Source organism: Cinclus cinclus, chromosome 1 (genome assembly GCF_963662255.1).
Source record: "Cinclus cinclus chromosome 1, bCinCin1.1, whole genome shotgun sequence".
NCBI classification, from domain to species: Eukaryota; Metazoa; Chordata; class Aves; order Passeriformes; family Cinclidae; genus Cinclus; species Cinclus cinclus.
The window spans coordinates 127,881,872-127,896,685 of record NC_085046.1 but is presented as its reverse complement, the minus strand read 5'-3'; the positions used below and the strand labels follow the sequence as shown (position 1 = coordinate 127,896,685).

Genomic DNA, 14,814 nt, shown 5'->3' with positions numbered 1-14,814 from the left:
TTTTAGACATTAAGGCCACAAGAGACTATTAGATCATTTGATCTGCACTTCTATATGTTACAGATCATAAAATTTCATCCAAATACTTTCTGCAAAGTCTAAGCACTTTGTAATGGCCAAAATACTGGGTCTTCAAACTTACGTGTCTCACAAAATGCAGAGCAGCTTAATGTGTCACCAGAAAATAAAGTGTGATATTCCCAGTTATCCCTGTAGTCAGGCTTTGATCCCTGGCCTTGAAATGAAAGGAAGGGGAAATGACACATACAAAGAGAAGAACGAAATCAGACCCTTGCCTGACGTGAACATGTAAGTAATGTAATGGTGGTTTGACACATGAAGAAGATGCACCAAGCAAAATCTCAGGAGGATTTTCTGTACCATCTTGGAGCAGTAGTCCATCTTTCTCTAGCCTTTTTTATGTCTCTACTCAGGATCGGTCTGTAGCACTTCAAAGAGTAATCAACAACAGCAAAACCTCAAATCCTAGAAATTAAGTCAGTACAATTGGAGGAAAACGTCAACATCAGAAAAATTTTGATGCTGTATAAAAAAGTCTGAGCAGTTAAACATAGGGTGCTAATACTTTTAATAACCTGATACTTCAGGGGTTGAGAATGTAGAACTGACCATGGAAGTAATCTGAGTTTTCCTAGGGCTCTGAAGGAGAGGAGCAGCTAGGAGAGCTGAGTTTGCTGACTCCTGGCAGCCAGGTCCTTCTTTTCACACAAATCCAAGTTGAAGTGTTCTTTCCAATTGCTAAATAAAAATGTACATTTTTGAGAGAGATCAGTTGATAAAAGACTCACAGGTATGGAAGTCCATGTTTTCCTGAAGAATGTTCAATCATTCTTGCTCCTAGAAAATGGCATCTTTGTTCAAGGCTGAATTTATCTAACTGCAGCTGGGCCTTGAAAGTTTGTTGTAAACAGGATAAAAGGACCCCACACTGTGAAATGCTTTACTTAAATGCAGGTGTATATAATTATATGCTGTAACCAAACTACCTCTCATTCTTCTCTGTGATAAAATAAATACCGGTCATCTCCCTGCTGGAAGTCCCTCCACCTTTGTACATCCAGAAATCACACTGAGGGGGTAGTTACCCATGAAATCCAAAGACCTTCTCAGAGTCACAGTTTTTCAAGGCAGAGTACTCCACTTTATAAGTACTGTCTGCATCTTCGATACCTGCATATGTTATTTTGCATTTAGCTGTTTTAAAATGAATCCTGTTGCTTTGTAGGCATATAGCCAGGTGTTTTCGATGACTCTTTAATAGCACCTTGTTCTCATTATTTGAGACAACAGTGATCTTTCTTCCATCTGAAATTTTCACAGTAAAAAATTAGAACCTAAAGAGTGTGGATAAAGTTCATAAATTAACTTTTGTTAGCTGTAGATAACAGATTCTGTTATCTGTAGAATGTCCTGCATTAAGGAAGTAAACATTCATTTATAAATATGATTTTGTTGAAACTCTAAAACATGGTCACAGTGAATATCCACCTAAAGTCTTCAGTTAAGAACCATATGAGATAAAAAGATTGTCAGTTCCTATGTATTTACTTCTACAGGTATCCTTGGTCAGCATGATTTTCTTTTTGACTATTTTCAGAAAGAGCTAGGGAGAGTTTAGCATTTCAAAGAGAGCAATTTGTGGTACTCTTTCACTTAGCTTTAAGCAGGTTTCAGGTTAAAAAGGTGTGCTTCTCTTTGAAGGACAGTTAAAAAACATGTAAAACCCCACATGACATTTCCTGGAAGTATGATATTTCTCTCAATGTGTAGGATATGATGCTGCCATACAGTGTCCAGATTTATTTTGCCATAACTACCATTTTTCCTCATCATCTCTCCTGATTAATCTTGTTTAGATCCCAGCTCTGCCACTTGCTCGATCAGGGTGAATTTGAGGACATAATCCAAGTATTTTGGCATGAGAGTCATAAAACTGACAAAAAATGATAGGAGAATTCAATCTACATTATGCTGTAATGGTATGCATTTCCTTTATGAAAAGTTTATGGAAAACTTAACCAAACTGAAATCAGTAGGGTTCTATGTGTTATTCTGCATGTAAGAGGATAAAATAGAAAATTCTGTTCCTTTTTAAAGGTTTCCTTATGACTGTACTTTGGGATTTGAGAGTAGGTATGTTGACTACTTGTGTTCCGTACCATGACATAAAAAAAAAAAAGGAGAAAAAACCCTCTGATCATTTTAAGTTTATTTCTATAGGACTTTTTCCTCTGTTCTTTAATTATTCATGGTGAAATCCTTTGAGTAAATGGGTTTTGCAGAGGATGATGGGGATGATCCATAAAGTGCAAGAGAAAAGGAGCTATATATGCCAAGCAGGGAGTATTTTAACATTTCATTTCTATGCATGACTTAAAATACAAACAGCAAAGCCTGAAAAGTACAAAACAAATTAAAATGACAATATATATCTGTTGTTACAAATACAGTACAGTGGTCTAGCATCTCATTTGCAAAGTTTATGTTTATAAAAGTTCATAAACTGGATGCAGTTCTTAAGAGAATGCATATCCCTTGCTGAGAGCCAGATGTCCTTTGTAAGGCCATTTATTTTAGATTTTTGTTACTCTGCCTTTTTCAGTAACTCAAATCTAAGTTTCTTGCATAATTCTCAAACCTGGAGTTTTAGAACGACTTTTCATTCCCAGGCATAATAAATACTGATCCACCCACCCAAATCCTAATGGCTGTGCAAGGAAAATAGTATTGTTATCACAGTGTTACTCATTGTGAAATTTAGGCAGAGGAGTTAAAGAACTACTACTGTGAAGTAGTTACTGGGCAGCCTGAGAATAAAACTCAAGGTTTTCCCAATTCCACTTCCTTTGAGACAAATCTTTAATGCAGAGGTTTCTGAAAAGTTTGCTGCTGCTGCCTACAGCATTTCGTGAGGGAGAGTGGGGAGAAGGGAGGGGAAAGGTAAACCTATTGTAAAGCAGAGAGCATTGGAAGTGTGGCATCCAAACAAGGGAAAAACTTTTTAATACTGGAATGAATTTGCTCTCTGTGTCAAGTGTGAACGGTGCATGCATTGTATGGTTTTGTTGTCCACTCTCCTGAGCAGATGGAGCCTGCAGTTGTATGTCACTTGTTTATTACATCCTCTTAAGATTAGTAGCTGTGTGGCCAGATGGGTCTGGGAGCACAGCTGTGGATACAAGGAAATAAATGAAACCTGTCTGATGCTGCCATGCCCTTTTGTGAGATACTGACGTGTTGCAACTGCAACAAAGCAAAAATCACTTTCCTTTAATGTATGAGTGAATTAGATATACTTTTTTAAAAAATCAAATAATGAAATCGGGAGGCTGAAGTTCAGAGGATGGTACAATTGTAAGAGGAAAATGTAGTTGAAATCTGTAGCCGCCAGCCTCAGAAAATTTGCAGGAGCAATTTTAATGTGGTGAAACAAATTGAAAGTATATCTCAATCATCCATATAAAATATAAAGCAAAGGTTTCTATAGAATAAAGAATATACTCCTATAGAACATACGCCAACTAGGCAGTAGTATTTCAAAATTTATTAGATGGCATATGTTGAATTATTGATCCAACATTCTGATAAACTATATAATGCATTCATGTAAATGCAAATTAAATTCTGTTCTATAGAAGAATGCCAGATTATGGGCTAGACTTTAAAAAATGAAATGCACAGTTTTAACTCCTTCATGTCAGTGGAGACAATGCTGGTCACAAAGCCAACACCAACCTAGAGATGCTGGGTAGGATTAATCCCACAGTGCGCACAAGAGGTACCATCTGCACTCCCTTCTACTCTAAGGGGAGAAATGGTCATTTTTTGGAAGAATTCACCTGGGTTTCTTAGAGGACACAATGAATCTTACACCAAAGGCAGACAGATTCTCTCCTTGGACAGTAAATGGTGTCTTGTTGTCTTGGTTCAGTGTAGGCATCTCCTTCCAGTCCCACTGACAGAGTAGGTTTCATGTGACATCTTCTGTACCAATTCAGATCAGTTGTTATAAAATCACTGAACTATTTTTCCTCTCTCATTTAAAATGCACATTGGGATTGTTCTGATGTATTTGTTTTATAGGTTAACACGAAGCAGAGAAATGGAGGGGAAGTTTTGCTTCTTTCCTTAGTGGGAGAGTGGCATTTAGAGGTGCAAACTAACCTTTGGAGCATCTTGAGTGCACAATTTTAAAAATTCATCATGATCATCAGGAGTCAAGCAGTAGATGCTGTTGACTATAGAGTCATACTTTCTGTGAGCTGAATGGACATAAGAATTTTTCACAAATTTATCTTTCCCTTTCATTGTCTAGCAAAATGAGAGTCAACACTATAGGAAGTGTGCTGTGCCTTACAGAAAAATAAAAACTTAAAAATGTGAAATACTGTTTCTTTGAAAGAAATAAAAATGAAAGAAATATAGGAAATAAAAGAAAAATAAAGAGGATTATTGTACTATAATTATATTTTTACAGAGTCCAGCCTTAATATGATAGGCAGTCACATAATGAGTATAATGTGTAGTATAAAAACATTTTTCTGCTTCTGAAAGCTGCCATAAATCATGTATACTTTGGAAATCTTTTATGTTAATTAAGCAAGATGCAGCAAGTTGCAGTATTTTGTGGGAAGAGAGGCAAGTGCAAATTGTTGTGCTTTTTGCCTTATTGCAGAGCATGAGAAAGAAAAGTTTCATCCAATTCTGAAGGAGTTTGTAGTTCCATATTGTACCACATGCCAGGAGGTTGGGAGGTAGAGGTAGCAATTTTCATTGACTTCCACCATACTGTGTTTGCTTCATTAAAAAATTACAAATTTGTTGGCAAAAAGCAGTAACATATTGCTAGAAAACATCAAAATTCACAGTGTAAATTCATAACTTAAATTTGTGTTCAAAACTGTGGTTTCTGAATTCTGTATTTTCCTTAAAAAAAATAGAATAGGATAATAAAAAGATATAAAGCTCCTATTTCTAGGTAAGGCTAAAAATTTTTAAGCTAAATATCCTCTTTCTGATGGTATATGAGACTCACCAAAATCTCTATTTAGTGAATAGATTCTACAATATTTGAAATGGTAACTACAAAAGAGAAATCATTAAAGCATCATTGCCTCATGCAATTATATATTTCTGATGTTATTTTGATGTGTACTGTAGAAGGGAAATAATATTTACTTCTGATTAAACTGAAAATATTATATTATTTCTAACAGGTTTTTGTTTTCTTTTATTTCTGCAGGAAGTTGCCCTTGTCCTTGCAGCTATACTGGTATTTTTGTTGGCTTTCTATGCTTTTTTTTATCTTAATGTTTCCAATGAAGTTGACCTTGATCTGGATCCAGAGGAAAACTAGCAGATGCAATGAATTTATCATCAAGATTTCTTCAGCTTCAACAAGACTACATAGGAACACAGAGTCCCTTCACTGTAAGACAGTAAACTATGCCATTTCTTGCAGTCCAAATTCATAAGAAAGTTTTGCAATATGTCAGTCACATTCCAGGTCTTCAGAATAAGAACACTTATGCCTGGCCAAGTGCATTTGATTAACACCAAAGCCAGGAAGAACAGTACAATACATGAAGCTTGTTGTTTACATTATTTTTTTCTCAGGCAGGGAACGTTAATGTCAAAAGACAGGTGCTACCGTTGTCATGGGTACTGATGCTGACTTCACAAGAGGAGTGTCTGCCTTGACCAGATTTAGGAATCAGAGCTTCCTAATAACCAAATTAGTTTCCTGTTCCTCTCTGAAAGCAGAAATACCAAATAAAACATCTTCTCTTTGTTTGTGTTTCAAATATATCAAAACCCTCTCATCCTTTCTCTCCCTTTTAATCTTTCCTGTGCACGTGTGCACATGCATGAAGATGGAAGAAATTGTAGGAGAAAATATCTTCTTACAAGCAGTCTGTCACCTTCTATATGGACTTAATTTTCTGTCATTCCAGATTCTGTGTGCCCATATATCTGCAGTAATCTTTTTCATTCTTTTGCCAACTGTTCAGCACACATGTGTTCTGTTAGAAATGGCACCTGGATGACAGAAGCTCTAACATTCACATATGCTTCTGAAACACAGTTCTTTGCCTCCTGTGCTGTCTGTAGTGTTGTAAATAGAAAGTTTAGTTGGTGTTGGTTTTAATTAGTGTATTGGTCTGCTATTAATATGAAGTCAAAATTGTATTTTAATTATGATCTTCCTCATGGTTTTGGTATCAACTTGCTCTACCTGTTAGGGGCATGTTGTATAAAAACATTCCTTTGGAGCTATACAGTCATTTTAATCATCAAACTAATGTGAGAGGCTGTAAGTAATAAGAAAATGCTTTTTTTCTTCCTGGCATACTCGTAACTGGTAAATTTTGGCTCCATTGTATCCTTCAGTTCTTGCAAGTGCCTTTCAAATTAGGCACTGTAGGTGCATTTTTGTTCTTTTTGGTAGCCAAAAGCCACTTGAAGAATTTGGTGTGTCAGAGCAGCTGCAGGGAGCTTTAAAATTCTGGCTTTATCCTGTTCTGCTTTGAGTTTGGCATATAACTGAGCTTGTGGATGTAAAGACTCAGTTTTGATCCTCTTAAAAATGTGGTCAGTCTTTCTCTGACTGAGATTGAGTTCTGATTTAGTTTTATATCAAGAACATGTAGAGCCATTGGTGCTGAATGTGGCAAGGAAATTTAGGCAGACTGACTTTCAGAAAAGTTTTTGTAATTCTGAAGTTAGTGAACTAGCTTGGTTTTGCCTTTGGCATAAATTTCAGAGCCGAATGTTAGGTTTAATTTCAACTGAGGTATTCACTGTCTTGTTGCTGAGATGCCTAAGATTTCTTACAGTGATTTTGAAGACAAAGGGATACAAATCACAGCAGATATTATAATGGGAAATATATTTCTTTTAAATTGACACAGTCCCATTATCACCACTTAAGAAACCTGGATCAATACAGTTAATTTTTAAAACATACAGTAACTATGACCATATACATTATGAGTCTCTAAAGACCCACTTCATATGTGTCATAGTCTTCATTCACTTCATGCCATGCGAAACAACTCCTCTAGAAACTCCTCTAGTACAACAGTCTTCCAAAATATATATGAAAGACAAACTTATATATGCAGATATTCTAATTATGACTGTTACAGACAAATCGTAACATTTATGCATGCATATTACCTATAGTACACTACTAGTCATACACATGACCAAATACCTCACAATATGTTGAATTTATGGTGAAGCATTTTCTGACACATGGCCCACCTTCCAGTGGAAGGAAAAGCATATCACAAGCTGTCTCCTTGGATATGATATGCCTTTTACTTCATCAGCACCCAACCACATGTCACAGAAACTGCAGACCTCTCCTGTTACTTTACATAAGCAGTTTTCATGTTCTATAACATGCTGGAAGGATTGCTTCCTTAATGTCAGCATACAGCTCTCTGGGTCACATATAGTCTGAGAAGGAGGTGTAGTTATTCCCTTCATGCAGGTCATCTTGTAACCTGCTCTCTGAATTGGTTGCATTAAAAAGCAAGAAATTCTTTCTGTCAAATTTGTGAACGTGAAGTTCCTAGAACAGGAATATTCCATTTCCCATCACTATGAATCAGACGACTTCTAAAGTGCATATATATGTGTTTCTGTCAGCTTCCCTTATGTGTGGCTTGTGAGTCCATATTGCCCATAGTTTGCAGTTTGTCCGTTGGCTTTGTTTGGATTAGGTCTTTTCATTTGCATTAAAAAATCATAAAATCATTACATCATTGAATGGTTTGGGTTAGAAGGGATGCAAAAGATCCTCTAGTTCCAAAACCTCTCTGCCATGGGTAGAGACATCTTCTACTAGAGCACGTTGCTCAAAACCCCGTCCTGGGCTCGAACACCTGCAGGGTTGGGGCATCCACGACTTCCCTGGGCAACCTGTTCCAGTGCCTCACCACCCTCAGAATAAAGAATGTTTTCTTAATGTCTAATCTCAGTTTACTCCCTTTTAGTATGAATCAGCTCCCTCTTGTGCTGTCACTACATGCTCTTGTAAAAAGTCCATCTTTTTTGTAGGCTCCCTTCAGGTACTAGAAGGATATTCTCATGTAACAGGAAAATTTCCTTTTGCTTACACCGGGTAGACTTCTGTTCAGTGTATGTAGAAATACATGGTAAATATTGTAGCAAATGCACTTCGTATCAGTACTAAAATTCCTTATGGGACTTGTGGCTTATTTGGCCCTTAATTATATCTGGGATTGAAATATGCCTTTTGGATTTTGGGCTATCTATCTTTGTATGAGTTGCCTAGTGTCCATTTTATTAATAAATGATTTTTTTTCCTATGTTGGTTCTCTTATTAATGTTGAACACACTGAATTATGTATACATTTGAAAGGATAATAAAGCAATCTAAACAGCACAATGTTCAAAAGTAAGCACTGATGTCAGTTTTAGAATATCTGGATTACTTTAGGCAGTTCTAGCCACTAAACTCATACTAAAACTAAATGTGGCCTGTGAATACTTAAAAGACAATGTAGAGAACTTTCTTTGGTGTCCTACCCAATACTAATAGATCAGATCTCTTTTTGGAGTTGATCCATGCATTTCTATCACTTCAGTTGTACAAGGCTTTTTTAATTATAGAATTAAGAATTTCATATGCTTGTTTCAAAGAAGGATTGCTGTTCAAATAATTTATATGGCAAACCTGACTTTATGAGTTTTTTCAAATATATTCACCTGAAGGAAAAGGTAGACATCGGTAGTTGCCCTCTACTCCTGGAATAAACTGAATTTCTCTCTAGCAGAGGTTGTGGAGGAGATGCATATACTAAGTCCTTGTGCTGTGGGTTGGAGCATATGTCCTGCTTGGAAGAATCTCTGACTAGGAAGGCATAACAGTCTTCCAGCAGTGATTTTGCTCAGTAAATCTTCCTAGGTGGTTTTCCTTTTCTCTTTCATTCTTAAAGCAGAACCAACATGTCGACCACCTCAGGACAGAAGCAGTATTTATATATAAATATATAAATAGCATATATATATAAATAGCAGCATATATATCTCAGTTTAGTATTTTTACTGGTGCTTCCAGTGAACATTGCTAAGGAAAGGCTCTAGTTCTACTACCTAGAGTCCATAAACATATTTTACTGGAAGCTTAGGAGGCATGTTAAGCATTTCCCTTATAGACCCTAGAGATACATTTAAACTTTTCTTGAAGAATGCTGTAATTAAAGTTCACTGTTGTATATCATATAGACATCCTGTGATTCAGAATCGGCTCCTTCCGTGCATCAGAGCAGCTGTAGCAGGTCTGTGGTAGGACATGTAGACTGGGACATTGTGCTGCAACACAGGTAACTGCAGGTAGCTACAATATGAGCAAACTCATCTGTTTGCTTAGGTGTCCTCTACAGCAGCTGACCTAAAAGTTTTGTTTGAAAATGTAGGTTTTGAACAACTCTGTTAAAGGAAAACACGGTGAAAGCCCTAAAAAACTGTTCATGCCTCTTCCATGAAAATTGCTACCATGGAAGAGGCTCATCTGCTGACTTAGGGCCAAGTTTTGAATGCTGCCATTTACAGAAGGAAAATGCTACTAGGAGCTCCCAGTAGAGTGATGATTGATAAAAGATTGTCCCTGTAAGGCTCAGCTGAGCCAGTTGGTGAAGGTCAAATGCATTCAGGACGATTCTCTGTAGACAACTGTACTTGAAAAGCAGAGTAGACAAGTTAGAGTGCCAACAAAAATGATACTACAGATCTTGATCACATTTCAAGTTCTACTTACAGTAGCATAGTAATTAGTGGTGCTTATGACTAAGAAAATAACAATATGGCACATCAATAAGACAGCAGAAATGTGATGTTGGAACTGTGTCCTAAAAGATTTTACAGTGGATTATGTCTGCACTTTGGGAAGTGAAGCCATAAGATGAATAAATTGGCAAAGTTTATCTGTGATCTTATGCTCACAATATTTTTCCCTGAAAGATCCAGCAGAGATACTTTGCAGTACTTTTCCCCATCATCCTCTTAGTTTACTGTAATGCATTTTTGTAGATGTATTTCTTTCTACACATTTCCAAGAGTGAAAAAAATTTTTTGCAGTTCATCAATTCATTTAATTGACAGAATCCTCTACTCATCCTTTTATCCCCCCTTAATCACAATCAAATTAGTGGGGAGACAGCCAAAATGTTAGGTACCAGTGTCTCTCAAGCAGATGTCACACCACTATTTTTTAGCTCGTTTAAATGAATAAACATGTTAAACTGTGAAGTATTACATTTTAGATTTTTTCATTAAAAAAATGGGACAATCTGTTTACTGTCCTTAATTGAGACAACAATCCTCGTGGTTGCCAGTTTTGGCAGTTGTAATGATGAACTATAAATATTGGGACAGACTAACTGATGATTGTGGAGGATAGTTCAAGTACAATACTCATTCTGCATGAATACTTTTTTCAGTGCTACATTTTTTCTAGCTTCCTTGACTGTTGTGCTGGTTTTGCATGTTAAAAATAAATAAATACCTGACTAGTCAATCAATAGGCTTGATTCTGTTGTCTTATTCTCCATAGCTACATATAGCATAGAAAAGCTGTTCACCCTGGACCACAGTTCATGCCTTGCTCAAACTCTCCCTAAAATGCATATGAGCACATTATTTAAAAATATGAGCTACAAAGAGCTTCATTTTGCTGAACTGTGGAAAAGATCTAAGGTGCTCCTTAGAGTACTAAATATCTTTAGTACTTTTTTTACTATTTCACAAAGATATTGTAGAAATTTAAAATAGTGCAGCCACAGGAGGTGAGTATGGAGTTTGGAGTCTGGTGACAAACAGATGTCATTGTTCTATCGCACTTCCAGAAACAGGACTGGAAGAAAGTCGAAGCAAAATGGCCAGTTCTTCCAGGAACCAACCACCTCACAACTCACCATGTTGCTCAAGAAGAGCTATGTCAGATACCAAGTCAGAGCTACCACAACTTCTTCTTTTTCATAGGACAATAAAAGGGCCACATGGAGATAAAGGTGTCTGGAACACCTTTATCATTTATTTAAATAAGACGGGAACAGGGTTTGGGGATTTGCACAAAGCATGTCAGAATAGCTGCTGCTGCTCCCTTTATGTGCAAGAAAGTCACATTTTGCCAAGCTAGAGTAGTTTTGTGTGTCTGTTACAGAGTTAAATGAAAATGTTCTGATACTGGCAATGTCCATATTTCTCTAGAGGCACCTTCTTCCGTGAGACTATTAGCAGAGAGGAGGGATGTGGAGGGAAATGGCAAGGGAGCCCTTTTGCTGATTCTGCACTCCTTAAGCATCTCTCCTGCTCAGTGGGGAGCTGCTGGTGTTTAGAGTAGGACTGCAGTCCTGGATTGCTTTGGACAGGCTACAAAAAGAAAAGATCATAACCTACAGGGTGAGTCACCTACCATTACTGGTGCCTGATTTGTTATCACAAGGAAATAGAAGCTGAGACATTCAGCGTTTTCACTTTTATTTATTAGGATCTTAGGACAGTGCCAGAAAAATTGTCTTTTGTTGTCCTTTTGAAGCTGTTCTGCATAGTTGTTTGGGATGTTTATGTCTATGGGGTTCCTATCCAGTCACAGAATGCCACACTCATGCCTACTGCTCTTTTGGTAGTATGAGGCCTGCTGCCTTATCCTTCTGCAAGGAGGGGCTGGGGAGTGACCTGCCGTCTCCCCTGCTCTCACCTGGCTGAAGCTGAAGAGGCCTCACGTCACTATTACTGTGTAATGTAGTAAAACTTCTTCTGTTTTGGTGAGGACAGCAAATTGTGAATTCAGGGCAGCTTTATTTAGCCTTTCCTGCCTGAGGAACCTTTACAGCTGCAAGCCTGGTGAAACTCAGGATTTTCCCTGCTTCCCTTTTGATGACTTCCTTCAACTTAAGATGACCCTAAAGTACTATGTTTGTCTGCTTAAGGCTGGGCTGTTTTAACAGCAGTATCATGGGGTTTTGCTGCCCTAAAGAGCTCATGACTGCAGGTGACCATGTTTATGTTTATCTGTTCATTAATCATAGCCTTTCTTGAGCTGCTCTTCTCAGGCAGAATTCTGCCTTTCTTCCACTCTATCTCTGCTGCTCCAGTAATAACAGGATGCTCTAAACAGAAAAGAGAGCAGAGTGGCTTTTTTAGATCATTACCAAAGCCACAAATTAATTTAAAGTTAGACAATATATGTGAGGGCATTCTCCCAGTGGACTGTATAGATGTTTATTTTGAAGAGCAGCCTGTTCTTGTGAATTATATTTGACAGTCCTTGCACTTATACATGGAGGCTTCTGAGTTCACATTTAAATAAGTTATAAACATGACTCTGTTATTTATGGGAGTACATCTGAATTTTTTATTTTCTCATAAACTGATCATCAGCTGCCTTTAATTAATAGAAGAATGGCCTTTATTTTTCAGTGATACAGTTCGGTCAAATAAAGCTTCTCATCTGAAATGTTACAGAATGATAATTACATCACTTTGGTTAAGGGTTACCTCAAAATAAGAATTACTTGCAATATGTATGACTTTTCCTGAAGACTGTGATGATGAAATTTGGTAAATTCTCCACAGAAATATCAGATATATAACAAGAGCAATGGTTTGGAATTTTTCCTTGTCAGTGGGTTTTATCTTCTGTCATAGGAAATTTTCGAGTTGATATCAGGATGGAGTGGGAAATGGCTGAAGAACAAATGAAAGTACTGAAATGAACGCTCAAGAGACTGTTTCCATGCATTATTCAACCTCTCAGATACACATTGCTGCGACTGGGCTTATATCAGTGTTATGGGGTGATGGAGAAGCAGCACATCGGAGACAGCCCACTTTGCTTGTGAATGTAGCACCCAAAAACCCACAGTGCCAAGTGTTTCTTCTACAGTATATTAGGCTCCTAAGAAGAGATGTCTCTTACTAAATTAATTCCTATCTACAGAAAAAATGTTTTATATATCTTTACAGCTAGAAAAAATAAAAAATATTCCCTATGAGCAAGGACATTTGGAAATAAGAATCATCCTTACGGCGCAGGACTTGTGCATAGGCATCAAACGTTTAATTAATTAAATTAATTTTACTTAAAAGATAATACAAGTACAGATCTCTAGAATAATTTCCACAAAGCTCTTTCACCACTAGTTTAAGGGTCATCATTGCCAACTCAGAATGAAAAATGATCTTGTATTTCTCAGAACTTAAACAAGAAAATTGGTGCATTTTTGTTAAACATTCAGTTACTCAATTGCTTTGAAAGGGTCTACCAGAGGGTATTTACAATAATGTATAACTCAAAGTGATGTAGAAGAACAGAAAAAATATATATAACTGGATTTCAACCAAACAGTTACAGAGCTGGCTTAGGCACTTTATTGCTGCTTCCTTCCAAAGCCTTGAGGAACAGATCTGTCACATCCACTCCCTGACATTTATCTTAGTGACTTAATTTTCCTGTCATTTGTAAAGAATTAAAACTCCTTGGTCATTGGTCTGGAGCAGGCTAGATTTGATCTTTGCACCTAGATCAGGCTTTCCAGCTTGCTCAGATCAAGGTTCTTCATCAGCTTCCTTCCAGAGAGCCTAAGCAGCTTGAAAAGAGTCTGGGTAGTCTTCCATCAGGTGAACAATGAGGTAACACAAGATGAAAACACTGAAAAATTGACACAACCTCCCTTAGAGAGAGAAATATTTGCTGATGTTGTCTGGCAGTGGGGTACACGATGTGTCAAGTTCTCTATGAAGGGAGGAGTGAGCCTGGGCAGACAGATCTCGGGATGTCAGCAGGGACTTTGATGCAGATGTTCTGCCAGATGCTGCTGCTTATGGACTCCCTCCTCCAATGGCAGAAACCCAATAAAACTTATGAGAGGACCCTAATGCAATCTTTTCATGAGTAAGATCATGAGAAGTGTTTCTCATGCTAAGAAGGAGGAAAAGTTGTTCAGTTCATTAACAACTCAGGATTATAGGAACTGCAGGTGCTACAATAAACCATTCTTAGCCTAACAGCATAGGTTCCTTTGTAAAGCTTCACAGAAGTTTATGCACATTACAGATAACTAAACAATTTAATTCTTGTAGTCAGGAAATTGATGCAGCTGGATATGACAGAAAAAAAAACACAGACCATTAAAAAAAAAAAAGCTAAATCCCAAACCCCAAAAACATTTCAATAACAAATATGCTGATTCTCTTCCAGAGAAACTACAGAGGCCCTAGCTCTGATGGAGTCTGAGGAAAGAGTCATGTACACTACTGTTGTCTCTTTTCATCATGTGGTAGTCACAGGGTAACACACCTTTCCACCCAGCCCACAGGAATACTTTAATTAAGTGAAACAGGATTACAAAACACCAGGCTACCTAACTGCCCTGGTTTAGAGACTGCAGAAATAAAGCTCTCAGGTCATTAAATTATAGCTTATATAGATACCCCACTAGTACATTCCTCACAGCCAAATATCAAAAATGGATCCACCAACAACATATTCACACTCTGTCAAGTTCTCCCATGTCTCAGAAGTCTCGAGGAATAGAGACTCTGTGAGAGATTTTGTATTATGTTGGTCCTCTCACATGGTGTTTCTTGACCTTAGCATGGGCTGAGATGAAGTTGGCAGGCTAATGAGGATGAAAAAGAGAATAATCTGTAAAAACCTCTACTTTATGCAAGTCTTAATTATTTGGAAGGCAGATATCACAGCTGTTCTTGGGGGTAAAACTGGAATAAAGTATTTTGGGAAAGACACTGTTGTTCCTC

At 37.3% G+C, this 14,814-nt stretch overlaps 1 protein-coding gene across 1 annotated transcript in view; it reads left to right on the top strand.

The window, feature by feature from the left end:
* TRIQK (triple QxxK/R motif containing) overlaps positions 1–5,377 on the top strand; it is a 38,602-nt gene extending 33,225 nt beyond the window's left edge. The window contains exon 4 of the mRNA XM_062502927.1: positions 5,264–5,377. Coding sequence (XP_062358911.1) covers positions 5,264–5,377 — 114 coding nt within the window. The remainder of the gene's footprint in view (positions 1–5,263) is intronic.
* The last annotated feature ends 9,437 nt before the right edge of the window (positions 5,378–14,814 follow it).